Raw genomic sequence first — 15,297 nt, forward strand, 5'->3', positions numbered from 1 at the left:
GCATCGAAATTTTGTTTTTCTGATATATCTGGATCCTGACTACTTAGGAAGATGGCGTTTGAGTTTTGTGGTTATCTCAGGATCCTAACAACTTTGAAAGATTCGTCTTCGGCAAAGTTAATCAGTAACTCAAGCGCTATCATTAGAAAAGCCATGAGATTCGAAATTTTGCCACTAGGTGGCGGTAGTGAGCATGACATTTTTGTTTTGCGGTTATCTCAGGATCCTGAGCACTTCGGAAGATGACGTCTTCGGTAAAGTTAATCAGTAACTCAAGCGCTATCATTAGAAAAGCCATGAGATTCGAAATTTTTGCCACTAAGCGGCGCTAGTGAGCATGAAACTTTTATTTTGCGGTTATCTTAGGATCCTAACAACTAAGAAAGATGACGTCTTCGGCAAAGTTGTTCATTAGCTCAAGGACTATCATTAGACAAGCCATGAGATTCGAAATTTTGCCACTAGGCGGCGCTAGTGAGCGTGAAACTTTTGTTTTGCTATAATCTCAGGATCCTAACAACTTAGAAAGATGGCAAAGATGTTTTGTTGCTCATGGTCTATCATTATTTTAGCCATGAAATTCAAAAACTTTCCACTAGGCGGCGCTAGTGAGCATGCAATTTATGTTTTACGGTTATCTCAGGATTCTGAGCACTTCGTAGGATAACAAAAAGCTCATCTCGAAATTCATTGCTTAAATAATGGTAGTCATTGAGTTACTGGTCAACTTTACCGAGAACGCCATCCTCCTAAGTGGTCAGGACCCTGAGATAAAAAAAATCTGTTCTAATCTATCTGTTGATACCACTCTCGTTCTTGTTTTTAGTAACTAGTACTAGATTACATTTTGATAATTTAAAATTTAAAAGAATCTTTATTTTATGAAAATATTTATACATTAGTTTACACTAATTCGAACAAAAATACATTTTAACTAGAATAATTTGAACAAAATTCATCCATTTATACATATAAGTTATACAGAAGTATTGTAGGATTATTCCTAACGATGTTTTCGAAAAACATCCGTAGTTTAAAAATGTTAGTAACGTTTACTTTTGTTTAACAAACTGTAATCTTTTTATTCTATTTATGAATATATCAGTATCATCTGTCTAGAACAATTTGTATGGTCAGATAAAGTACGATAATATGCTTTTAATTAGAAAATTTGTATATTTTGCTCTTTTGCAACTCAGCATAGATAAAATGAAAAGTTTTATTTAAGTTTCCAAAAATTCATTCCTTATATTTTTTATGCCAGAAAGAAAAAAAAAACCTTTAAAAAATCAAATTTTCTTTGGTCAATTTTACAAATTTAAGCTAGGAATGAATAAAGATAAAAAAAAAACAACATTTTTGAATATTATAACTTAAAACTACTAATTGAACTTTAACACTTCACTTTTTCATTTTCATTTTCATTTTGCAGCGTTTGGTGGGGCAATGAGAGCGCAAGTCAGTCCAAAGCCGGGGTAAGGGATAGGTAATGGCCGTAATAGTCTATGCGGACCACTTGAACACCATCGGAAAGGATAAGAAGGGTTGGGGTAGGGTATAGGGAATGGGGAAGACTTGGCACAGTAATGCGATTAATGCTGCAAAATGTAAATGTGCTGAAAGCAATTTAATTTGAGTTTTAAAGTTTGATTTGACTTATCAAAATTCCAAATAGATCGGCCATTGTACAAGTAAGAAAGAATATGCTGATCGCTTTCTAGAAATTTTATAAACAACAAAATAATAACAATATAAGAGTGATGCTAAGGGCTGCTGATGGCACAATGCGACGCTTTAGGAGATTTTGATACTGATTGAACATTACTATACAGAGCGCAAATTAATCGATGGTAATAACTTTACAAACTTTATCTGTTTTTACACTGATTGACGATGCTGATTTATATAAAAATATTTTAAAAATCTTTGATATTAGTTCATTTGTTTGTGTTATCTAGGTGTTAATAATGGAAAAATTTTACATACCCTTGATAAAATACTTCCCTGACCAGAAATATTATATTTTGAGCGCCCTTTTCGAAGCTATTCTATCCAGGTATCCATGTACTGCTTTCAATCCTGAAATTATTCTTATTGTGCATGCTCATGCATTATATCAGTGATGCTCATAATCATGCAACAGATAAGAAGGAGAGAAAAAGAGAATATAGGAACAGTGATTAGTAATGAGTTAATTATGTAGTTTTGTTAGAATTATAAACAATTAAACAGCAGTAATGAATAGCTTATAAAATTACATTGCAGCGTAGCTGAGCCCTTCGGAACATAAGACCGATGTATAAAAATAATTTGTTTCGAAATTGTCCGCGTGGTCTTCTAGTGCCCCTATTAGATAAGAATCAGTCATAGACATACATACCGAATGCTCGCCATGACCCTATGACCAACATTTGTATATGTATAGACTTAGTTGATGTGGCTTTTCGAATAGGTAGTTCTTTCACTCATTGATTGTCTTCAAAACCTTGTCAAGTATAGAAAATTAATTTTATTTCATTTATTACTACATTGAAGCTACATTGTACTTATTAAGTATTAGGTATTATTTTATGTTTTTATCACTATTGATATTATCAAGGCCAGAATTCCCAGTGAGTGAAGAATTTTATAGTACTAGAACACCATAGAAGATCGCTAAACATTACCTAATCATGGAACGGCTTTTTGCTCTATTATTTTAGGTAGATGCTATTGATCTCCCTTTGCTCCTATCCGCAACCCGGTGCACGCGCCCTGTTGGTTTTCGAAAACCTCGTAGAAGATTACAAACCGTCAATGGCATTCCCAATTACTACCCCACATTGCACATTCAAGGGTCTGATTGTGCTCCTAACCCACCCTCAGTCTGTAATCTTCTCGCCAGTTTGAAATTATATTTTCCCGAAGTGAAAGTAATTTTGATGAGTGATAGCGTAGTGCAGCCCAACTGCATAGTACAGTAGTTTAACCAGAATCTTTAGGTCAGAAGATGAAATCTAAATTTTGTAATAAAAAGGTTGCCATTGCTTTGAAATTTACCCAACATCTAATCAAAACTACTAACAACAGCGATCAATTATCAAAATTCATCGCTCCCTGGAAAATATAATCCCAAGCCCAGGGTTTAACACTTCACTTTTTGCAAAAAAAAAATAAAATAAAGTCTTGGCAGATAAGCAACATTTTAGAGTTTAAAGGTATTTGCTCGCCTTACTAGTGATTTTAGTATTTAATTTTCTGCAAAAAGTGAAGTGTTAAAGTTCAATTAGTAGTTTTAAACATATTCTAATAATCGCTCCCCTAAATTAAAAAAAGTGTAGTGTTTATAATTTATTCAAATTCTCATAAGCAATCTGCCAATAAATGATAATAGGGGAGGTGTACCAGTTTTGGCCACCCTAAGGAAATATATGTTTTATACAATAATCAAAAGACCTTTGGTTACTGTCAATACATTAAGCGAAAGCTTTCAATCCATGCTAAGCAAGGAAAATATAAAAACTGATCAGAAACTTTGTTTTTGTATTAAAAAGGGGGGCGAATACTGGACCACTTGCACCAGTATTCGCCACGATTTTAATTTCGGTTCCTGAATTCGCCACCTACGTTGATTTCTTATGGAGGGTGGCGAACGAACGAAATGTATGATAAAAACTTAGTCTGATTTGTTAAATTACTTTCGACGTTTTTGTACCAGCATATAACTGACTCAAGTAGTGTTTTCTTTTGATTCGTGGTTAAGTCACTTTGTCTTTCCATACAACAGAACGGCGAAAGTAGTGGTTCGGTTGCATAAGTTAAAAGTGAAGTAGGCCGTCATTGAAATTTGTAAGCGTCGTTGATGATTGTTGCTAATTCATCTCCCGATTTCGAATCAAAGAAAATCAGTTGGTTTTGCACTGAAATAGTTGAAAAAGTATCAGCATACTTCATGCATGTTAGCGCGTACAGTGATACTTTTTCAAGTCAATATAGACTATCAAGACTGAGTTTTATCATTTTGAAATGCAAGCTAAAAAGTCATCATTGTTGCCAAAACGAATGACGGGCTACTTAGCCCTTATTACGTCGTTTTGCAATTCCAAACATTAAACATTATAAAAGATAAAATCGAGTTAGTTCAGAGTAGAACGTGTAGAATTTCGGCTGCGAAACTAGTAGGATCGATAAACTAGGTTTGTTTACTCTTCTGACTTACGGCTGTTTGAATAAGTTTTCGAGAAATGTTAATGTTATTAGAAATCGTTTATTCAACTGTAATTTTTAAATTCGTCGGTGGTTTGTTAAGCAAAACTGTTTACTTTCAGAAATTATACTTAAATTTGCAGAACACACCAATCTCCCGTAACTTATCGTTTTGAATTAAATTAAAACATCTCTCGGTTACTCACTTTTGTCTTTTTTGTCTTTGAACAACCCTACAAAACTTTTTGGAATATGGCTGCAATGTAATGCATGAGCCTCTGTACGTGCCATAAATTCTTTTGTTCTTTTGACTTTTACTGTGCGCCTTGTGTTGGTGCTGTCTCGCTCTCTCTCTCTCTCACGGGCAACTTGAAAACAGGGCGCACAGTAAAAGTCAAACGTTTTATAACATGCATAGGCTCATTCACTGCAGACAAAAGTTCAAGTTATCTGTACTGCCCATAACTGCATATTTGTAACATTCGACAAAAGTAGGCATTGAGTAAATGGGATATCAAGTTTACATTTTATTGCAGTATGGAATGTAACTAAAATTTCAAAAAATCACTAAGAATTCAAAAGTGCTTATTTGAGGCTGAAATTTTGTACAACTCATATCGCATATATTCTGATAATAGTCAGAAAATAATTCTGATAGAAATTTCGTTTCTACTGCATTATGAGGCTCATGTATAATCTCAATGTGACTGTTATGCGGTTACTGGCAATTGTAATGTGACAAAACAACTTGGTATTTTTTCTCGCATTTTCTAGAACAATCTCACAGATTTCAATAAGTTGATCGAAAGTATTTATCATTTGATGACTCTCCCTCAAATGTCAGCCAATTCAACTACCAGAAACTGAGATACATTACAAACATAGGCATGGAAGGACATTTGGTATAATGGTCATCAAAAAAAAGCACCTTTTTAAAGAAATGATTTTATTTTATTTGTGATAAATGTTCTTTATGCCAAATATCCATGCAGCCGAAGGACTTTATGTCAAATGGTTTTATGGCCAACAGTTCGTTCTCTTCGCAGCCAGTTTTTTTCTTTAGGGGAAACATATCGTAAGTGTTCCGTGGTAAATAGGTTTACTCTGAGAGAGACTCGCGAAGAGGAAAAATATCAAAGTCATATGCAGCCCAGATTCTGCTGTCACGAAACGTCAAATGCAGCCCGCCGTTTTTATGACTGCAAAAGTGAAAAGTATTGTATTCACAATAAACTGTTATGAAAAACCTCAGTCGACGGAGTAGTTTTTCCAAAGTTGCTGATAAATCTAAACACAAGATTAGTTATTTCGAATGTCTGCTACGTTTACTGGTATGAAATTTCACTCAAAAGGCTTTTTATGATTCGATTTGATGCAAACGCAATCATTTTTTGCTGAGAGGTTCATGTGAGAGTTTGAACGGCTTGCGCATTGATGGCATAAACACAAAGTGGAATAAGAAAAAACAACTCAGCAATCACAGAAAAAGAAGACCGTCTTTGCGAGTCTCGTTTCAGGGTTTACTAATCTAAATATTAAACGAATACTTTATTTACTACAAAATACATCGCAACCGTCTAAACCCCTACTTCAGCGGCTCAGCGCCATTATCACTAGACGCTCCTTGGTCTATATCTGCAAACATGTACTTCGTTTTTTTTTTTGGTGGAACTAATGGTCCATCCCAGCATATCTTAGCAGTATCATTTTAAAAAGAACGAAAGTCTTTTATACTCCCTTGTATCAATTCAAATAAGGTCGAAATCGTCCGCAAAGCCGAAGAGTACCAGTACTACTTTTTACGCTAAAAATTTGATCGATTGGTCAACGACTGGTGGTAACCAACCGAACAAATTTTCACCTCAGCACACTATTTGGTTCTCTAGTTTTGAGCTTTTGAAAAATTTGAGGTGTGGCTTCCTTTCGGAAAAGACGGATCTCATTTAGTTGAACAGTAGCTAGATTTGAAAGTATTGTTTTGGAGTCTTCCATCGTAGCACGTATGAACCATATCATCAGTTTTGCTAGGGAACCATGATCATGTGTCATCTGCCCTTCACTAAATCGTATACTACATTTAAACCAATAGGTATAAGTAGATGATGAGTCTGTATTATATTTCTTTCATCTAAATAGGTACTTTCTCTGCTTCTTGTGTGTTCACAAAGGAAAAGTTTGAGATTTTTTGAAATTACACGCAATGACTTTATCAAGCAACCTTACATTCAAATCTCAATATTATAATTATTCATAATATTTGAATCGTGAAATTCTTCACATTAATCGCACGCTATATTTCAGGTGATCCATCGCTGAAAGCATCACAATCGTCATCTTCCAGCCACAAAATTCCTTCATCATCCGGTAGTTCTCGTTCGCGCGGTGAACGTCCACCGTCGTCTTCAGCGCAGGCATTACACCAGAGGGAGATGATGGCCGGTGCTGGTGGTCACTACGGAGCCAGTGGTTCCAGTAGCAGTAAAATGCAGCCAATGCCGCATCACAGTAGTAGCCGTTCCTCCGGCATGCCACCACAGTCGTCTTCGTCGTCGTCTTCATCGTCTAGATACGGCGGCAACCTGCATGAAGGTTCCAGAGATCCAAAGAATCGCATGATGCCAACGGCGGCAGCAGGCAGTTCCTCTTCATCGATACCAATGCATCCGTACGGCCAAAGCAAGGTTGATCGCCACAGCGTTAGTAGTGGCCAAAAAGGTCCATCTCTTATGGATAGTAAAAATCAGGGCAAATCCCAAAGCTCCATAATGGCAGCGCCACTGTTCAGTGGCAGTAGTAATCCTGATTTGTCCAGCCGGTCGTCAGCATCGATGATGAAACAACCTTCGTCAGCATCCTACGGGTCTCACCCACCTAGCTATAGTCAATCGATGAGTAATCGAAACAACATGCCTTCTAATGAATCCGTCCCCAATCAACAACCGCAGTTTAAGAACCAGATGCAACCACAGTTACCATCAGCTGGTTCTGAATCATCATCATTCCGCCTTATTGACGATAGTAATCGATTGACCGAACCGATGCAAATCTGTACACCCCCCAAGCAGTCATCCAAGCCTTCGTCGATTTTCAGCCCAGACTGGAAGGACACGCAAGCGGACAGCAACAATGCCAACGTATCGAATAGTGGTGGCAAATCTAGGTCTCAAGGCCAGGCTAACGTTCAGAAGGCTATCAAGGAAAGCCCCAGCAGCAAGGAGAAGAAACCTTTGGCAGCTGGATATCCAGATCAACAGCAGAAGTCGCGTTCTATCACTCCAAAGAAGGAGCGACGAACGGAAGCTGTGACGACGACGCCCAGCGGAAGTCAGTCGAAGTCTTCGAACGAGAAGAAACCTTCCTCGACATCTTCGAGCCTGAAACGTACTTTGGACGTGACTCCAACCGGGGCAATGTCTCTGGAATCGACGGATTTACTAGGTATCAATAAGCTTTCTAGTGGGCAAGCGCCAATGAAACGGTCGCATCCCAGTAGCGAACAAGTTCGCCAGGAAGACGGTACCGACTTCCGGGAGTTTAAGGTACGGAAAGTGGAAATCCCCTCGCCGTCGGAGAATCTGTTTGCTTCGTCATTCGATTTGTCGAGCACATTCGACAAGCAGGACGACAGTTTTTCGATGTTTTCGTTCCACGATCCGGGGTCATTGCTGTCGCAACCGTTACTGAGCGATTCCAAACCGGCGAATGTCGGTAAGACCAGCTTCAGTAATACGATCAATGGAATTGAAACCAATCCAGCGTTGGTTAGTAGTTTACTCAAGGAAAGCCTTTGTAGCACTGAAAGCAAGTTCGGCACGCTCAATGCCAACAGTAGCGGCAGTAATAGCGCTACCAATGCTCCAGGTGCTTCTACGACAAGCAGCAGCACGATAATGGGCACAGGATCGAGTACCGCTCCTTCACAATCGGTTTCTAGCTTGAGCGCTTCATCGGCCCCAAGCATAGCGTCCAATGTACCTGAAACTATCAAAATCAAATCAGAGGCTCCATCATCTCTAGACGTGAACGCACCATCTGCAATCAGTAGTTTACTTGCACAGTCCGCACCAATATTGTCGACTGCCCCTGCCCTGATCAATCCTTCGATGGGAAGCGCCAGCAGCGAACTTACGACCCTAACGGGCGATGCAGTTTCAGCGCTTACCAAAGAGGAAGAGCATCGCCGGTCCAAGTCGGAGAAGAAGAAAAAGAAGGACAAACACAAACACAAGGAAAAGGACAAATCGAAGGACAAAGACCGCGAAGAACGGAAGAAACACAAGAAGGACAAAGATCGGCACCGGGACCGAGAACGGGAAAAATCCGAACAAGCCAGCGATGCAGCTCTGGTCCCCGGTCCGATCAAGATCAAACTTCCAAAGGACAAGCTGAATCTCCACCCGCTCACGGCTGAAAGCACAACCGGTGGCAATCCGGCACCGGCCGCCGACATGGGACTGAAGATAAAAATTCCGAAAGATCGACTCTCTGGTGCTTCTTCCATCAGTGGTTCCGCCACGGGTGGACCAGTTGCCCCCGCGGCAGGAGGAGGTTCTGCGCCCGGTGGCCAATCAGCCCCCACCAACCCGCTCAAATTGAAAATCTCCAAGGACAAAATTGAACACTACAACATCAGCGACGGTGGTTTCAACAATGGGTCCGGCCACGGACATGGGGGAAGTCACCACGGCCACAGCAACAAGAAGAAAGACCGCGACAAGGAACGCGACAAGAGCAAATCCAGCAAATCGTCGACGGGGTCGTTGGGTGCGGCGGCGGTGGCTGCGGCCACGGCAGCAGTCCCCAATGATTACAACAAACAGAATGGTAACGGTGGCGGTGGTGGTTCCTCCGCCGCCTCCGGTGGACAGACAACTGGCAACTCTTCCAGTAAATCTTCCTCTAGCAAGGTAAGTGACGATCTGTCGTTGTTTTTCTGATAGTAAATGTTGGTAATTGCCTTCCTAGAGAATATGTTGAAACGTGTGTCTGCTGCGGTCGGTGTAGCTTTTTGATAGCTGCCTGGGCTCGATACCTGCACACACGATTAGCACTGTTGATCAAATTCTTTAACTATTGATATGCGTACTGTGTAAATAAATTATCACCCGTCTGGGCATGGTTTGCGATTGCCCAAAGTTGCGCGAGAAGAGTGGTGAATCGTTGGACCAGATGAAGTCTCTTCATATCAGCCAAATCTTCGTGTTTCATTATGTAGCGTAAGTCGAGTAAATTTTCATATTGACCCGTTTGATTCTGCCATTCCTTTTAGGATGATTAATTTTGTCGTTATAAATTGAATAAAACAACTGAATACCTCTTTGTTTCCTTAACTTTGCATTAATTATGGATTTGTTGTCCTACCAAAGCTGCTAACCATTCCTCGAACTGTGGCGTGGGGATAAAATATGTTTAACTGTAAGCCATTTAAACTACAATAAAAAGTATGGTTTAAAACAAACAAATTCAATCAAATTAATCAAAGTAGCTGTTTGACTGTATAGTGAAGTTTTTTTTTCATGAACTTATTCAACAGATAATTGTTCTTTTTTTTCTGTTTTACAGTCAAAATAGCAGTGGATCCCTTTTCAAATATGTAGTAATGACTTTCCTTTCTACATGGGTTACTCCAAAAATTCCTCCACGGATTTTCCCAGCAAGTGCTTCAGAAATTCCTTCAGGGATTATTCCGCGAAATCATTTTTTTTCACAAATCCATTAGCTGTTACTGGTAGCATACTTGTCCCGTGATTGCTGGGATTTCCCATTCATGTTAAACACGTAGTAATTGCTGAGATTCCTAACTTTTTCAGTAGTTTATAACTGAGCTTTTCAGGTTTTATTTTAGAATAATTTGCAAATATTGCAAATGCAATTATTCCAGACATTTCTTCAGAAATCCTTGCAGGAGTTCATCAGGTATTCCTCAAAGATTTTCGTTATAGATTACTTGAGGATTTCCCTTAGAAATACTTACCAATAATTTCTGATGGTTCTGTGAAGAAATGCCTTGAAGAATTCTGGAATTCCTGAAAGGAGCCAAGGAAAAATGTATAAAGTAATTATTGGGAATATCCTCTGAGAATCCTCTGTTTTAAATCTTAAGAAACCCTGAGCAAAAATCTTGTATTACCCGTAACGGGGGTAGATAACCTTTTCGTGGCGCGTTACGGGGTAAGATCTACCAATTTGAATCCTAGCCTCATCTTGTTTATCGGACTAAGGTAATATGTTCTGGTAATTCAAGGATTCGCAGTACAAAGTCCTTGTTACTGGTAACAGTTTCTGAATTTAAATCTATTTTACCTAGCAGATGGTTAAAGACTCAGAATTTGTCAGTCCCGAGACTACTCTTAAAGCCAGGATAACAATCATGAGTATTAACTCAACAAGGACTGTTGAGTTCTGACAATACAAGGACTCACATGAATGCTGATTACTAAACAAATTTTCTAACTTAATTCAGTTTTGCTGCTAGTAAAAACCCCCTTTTTTCTAGTATTTTTTCTGGGACTAAACTAAAAGCGAAACAAGGGATAGGACTAGAGTTCCGTTACATGGTCAAATATCAGTAGTACCGATTCGGTTCCTAGCCTTCGCTGAGATGTAAGTCTCTATGAAGGGTGTAAATAGCGGGACCTTTTCATCACATTCGATTTTTATCAATCTCTGAGTAATCAAAACCAGAACTGTACAGAAATCAATGGAAATGGAGTAATGTGACATGTGCTACACACTAAAGATATGGGTAATACTACAATAGATCTAAATAATGGTCCCAGTGGCGCATCCGAACAGAAAAAATTGTAATAAATACTCCGGATAAATTTGTTGAGAATTTAAGAATTTATTTGAAAATTTTGTTAACAAATTTTTGGCGTAATATGTGGAGATATTCCTAGAAAAAAAAAACCTGGTTGAATTTAGAACATGACCTGAACGAAATCTCAGAGGAATTCTTAAAAAAAATATGATTTCCTATTCCTAATAGTGTCGATGAACGAAATGATGCGCTTGGCGTAAAAAGCTATTTACATGTTATTTACAGAAGCAGTTACACCATTTTGAAATGTTATAGCCGAAACGTTTTTTAGATTATTTCTCGGTTTCTGTCTGGTCTCTTTTTTCAGGCATGTGGTCTCTAAAGATACTGTTTTAGAACAGTCAGTGCTGCCATGGGAAAGAGAGGGTTAAGATACTTTTTAGTAGCATCGAATCAAACTTTTACAACATGACTTTTTATCGACGTGCTTCCACTAAACAGCTCGAAGATTCATTATCAGACGTGCGTTCTTCAACAAACTTTTAACGTACATGTATAGCTATAATTCCATGAAAAAAAAACATTTATTTTTTGTTATGTTTGTGCTTAGTTGTGGGTTTTTCAATATCGTAAACAGTCCAAAACAATAAAATCGATTTTAATGAAAATGGATGTAATTTGAACCGGCTACTTATTTTACGATGTCAATCAAGATACCGACATGAAATGAGGGATCTGACTACTTGTTTTAAAAAGTGAAAAAGCCTACTGACTAAACATGCAAATTATGTATGATATTTACGAATAATAAAAAGTAGGGCTATGTTTCCCCGAATTTTGAAATTGAACCAGCTAATTATGACATGCTATCGCAAAACCTATGTTTAATCAAAATTCTAATCATAACCATTTTCCTATAAGTTTTATCATAATTAAGTTTGTCTGGCGAACGCCAATCTAGATACTGACAAACGCCAACCTAGTTATCCCAAAAATTAATCTCATTTTTAGTCGCTAATTATCATTTTCTTTTGATTTGTTAAACCTTATAAGCTTGTTCCGTAATACAATTAATAAATCAGTTGTTCGTTTTATATTGATGTGTCTAATTGTATGACAATTGATTCCATGCGACATGCATGCTCTCAAAAATACATGTGTAGGTAATACTTGAAATTGAAGACAAATTTTAAATGTTACTACTTGCTCTTATACCTTTTAGCAACATGGGTCCAGACTACTTTTGAATGAAAGCAAAAGTTACCGTTGATTTGGAAAGGTGAATAAATCTCTAAACAAGAGAATACAAGGTGATCATAGTGGCGTCTATTTGAAAATTTACTCGACCGTACGTACCCTCCAAAAATAACGATAGTTCCCAAACAACGATTGCACTGAGTGGTGATAATTTAGTTTTTCTTCGCTGTTTTCTTATGTAAGTAGGTCGCAATAAATTCAACCTTTGGCTAATGTATAGTTTAAAACAACGACAATTTAGATAATTCGTCCGAATATAAACATCAAGCTCAATCCATCTAATGGATTGATATGCTCGAACGAAAGAAAAAAAATGCTTTAGACAAACAAAAAAAAAAATGTAAAAACTAAAAATTTGTTCAATTTTTGCTAAAAACACGCGCAATTTGTTCTATTCCATTGTGTTTTCCATGTGATAGGGTTGCTGATTTGCCAGAGAGCACGATTTTAAGGGAGGTAAAGATATGGCAAGCAATTTGACTTGAAACTGTTGTATAGTACGAAACGAAACGAACGTTCAGCTGTCACGAACTGATGAGAAGCACTAAAAATGGTATTAAATAAAAACGCATTTTTTACAGAAAAACCAACCCGTGAATGTGCCACTTCTTTTTTTCTGATACCGTTTACGCTAAGAATCACGCTGATCTAGCTTTGCTGGAAAGCGCCGAAAGAAATTTTCCGTTTTTTGTTCCATTCCCCAAACTTTTTCTCACTTGTTGCTTCGATATGCTTATGCATATTTTGGTCCACTGCGTTGTTTGTAAAGGTATGTCAGGTCAGTCAAGTAAAACAATAAATCATTTTCAAGTATAATATCAAATTTCTTTATAGGTATACTGTTCAAATTGAAAGAAAATATTGCACATAAAAAATAGATTTTTAGGGAATCATTTGTATTTTCGGCAGCTGTGTTCTTTTCGTCTTGTAGTGTTTTTGACCATTCAAATCATTTGATATACGGCAGTAAGATGCACTGTAAGCAAAGAACAGTTACACATGTTTGAGTTCATGAGAGAAAATTCTCTTACAAATTGACGAAGATAGCAAAGCTGCCGAAAACATAACGAGTTCTGCAAGAAGCATTTACCTTGACATTAAATAAACCAAAAACTCTTTGGTTTTCATTTGCTGTCGTCTTTTGGGTGGTTCTAATAATTGCTAAGTAGAATTGTTTATTGTGTACTGTCAAATCTTGCTATTACGACAACTCATAGCGACATTGTCATAGCTTGCCCACCCACCTGTTCTCCACAACGACTTTTCCCTTTAAGGCGGTCTCTGGCGATGTCGTTATGATGAGCTTATACTGTATTCGCAATTATTCTGTTTTAGTTTCGAGGTAGGTATTAAACGTACATATTTAAGCTACAATTTTTTTTCTTATCATTTTCGAATAATCAAATATATTAATTAAGAGTTAATAAGTATTTTGTTTGACGAAAACAATACCGTCCTCTGGAGTGAGAATGGGTCAAAAACGCATATGTCCAAGTTGATTGTTGGACAACTTTCCTAATTTGACTTGAAATATATTTTCCAGTATGGGAATACATTCGTGGATAATGCATTTGCCAAAGTTGAAAACATATTTTAGTTTCGTTTATTTTTTACTTATCGTTGAGTAAGTTTAAAATTAGCGTGACCGCCCCTAACTCTGGGCACTTTCACCGAAATCCATCAAAATGTTCGTTCAAAATTTATTATATATTGCTACAATAGCAATCAAAAAGAACGCGAATAATTTTCTCGACAGACGTTTGAAATTGAGCATAAGCATGAGCCACGGTGCCCCGACAGACCGTTATTTTTTTTTTTAAATGTCCATCAAATCTGAGCACGGGGCTCAATTCCTGAGGTCATTCTGCACCTCTGGACCTATTTGTAAAATAATCCCTAGGAGGAATCCCGAGAAATCTTAATTAGAAGTTTTTAACTTAAAAATTCAATATAATCCATATTAAAATTACGTAGGGTCGATGTTCCCTTAGAAGACAGTCCCCTATAGTCGCACTAGTGGCTTTTTATGGCCGTTTTGCTATAAACCGCTGCAAAATATTTTTTGACATGTGGGTCAGGCGCTATTTATCTAAAATCCATACACATGATACACAGCTTGATTTTGTTGAAAAAATGATCGAAATAAATAGTTTTGTTTGAAATATGAGCTCCCTTGAGCCTATAGTAAGCCTATTGTTCCTATAGTAGCACTACTGAGAGAAACTATTTTTTTATTACCGTCAAGCTACCATTCACCGTGCATTTAAGAAAAATTTGCACTTCAATAAATTGTATAACTTTGCCAAATAATTTGATGCGTACTAGAATACCACTACGTAGCGTGCAATTATATAATAATTCAGGAAAAAATATAAAACTAGTGTTGGATAACAAAAAATACTCTAAAAATATGTTTGAAAATGTAATGTTAAGGTCGCCTCGTACCGTGCTGTCACCATTTACCGTGCACACTAGTGCACCATTCACCGTGCATATAGTTTTCGACATGATTTAATTTTGTATCTTGAAGAAACGTTGGTAATGGAGCAACTATGTTGCTAGTAGTGTGCACTCATTTTTAAGAATTTTAAAATCTTCATTTATAATAAAAACCATAAAACGTTTAAAAATTTACTAAATAAATAATTTTTCATTAAAATCGTTATAGGAGGTTTGACTGTATTGTCCAAACCATTTCATATTCACTCAAACACTCAAAATGAATACCGAAAAGCTAAACATTACATATAATTTGCAATTGGATTAGATGGACAAATTGATGTGAAGATTTGCGAAAAAGTTACACGTCTTCTCAGTGAGAATCGAACTCACGACTCCCCGATCTCTAGTTGGGGCGCGTTAACCACTACGCCATGAGAGGACTCATGAACGCAGAAGTTAACCTGAATTCGATTTCAGCTCAATAATCACGTGGTTCTTTTTCGCAAAGTGCACCTCTTTCGGAAGAATTAGATGCCCATCCAAACACAACGCTTTCTATATATATCCAATGCCTAGCCCGAGAGCGCATTGTTTTTTAGGTATAGGAATAGCACACTACACTAGCCAGCAACTGCGCTGGCTGAGGTATCTAT

At 37.5% G+C, this 15,297-nt stretch overlaps 1 protein-coding gene across 5 annotated transcripts in view; it reads left to right on the forward strand.

Annotated features, from left to right (window-relative positions):
• LOC5565562 (cyclin-T) overlaps positions 1–15,297 on the forward strand; it is a 56,212-nt gene that overhangs the window by 24,497 nt on the left and 16,418 nt on the right. For 4 of the 5 annotated variants that reach the window (XM_021842033.1, XM_021842034.1, XM_021842035.1 and 1 more), the window contains one exon: positions 6,487–9,092. In XM_021842033.1, coding sequence (XP_021697725.1) covers positions 6,487–9,092 — 2,606 coding nt within the window. Of the gene's footprint in view, positions 1–6,486; positions 9,093–9,150; positions 9,632–15,297 lie in introns of those variants that run through there. The other variant, XM_021842037.1, reaches the window with a different exon arrangement.

This window comes from Aedes aegypti, chromosome 2 (genome assembly GCF_002204515.2).
Source record: "Aedes aegypti strain LVP_AGWG chromosome 2, AaegL5.0 Primary Assembly, whole genome shotgun sequence".
In the NCBI taxonomy this organism is placed as follows: domain Eukaryota; kingdom Metazoa; phylum Arthropoda; class Insecta; order Diptera; family Culicidae; genus Aedes; species Aedes aegypti.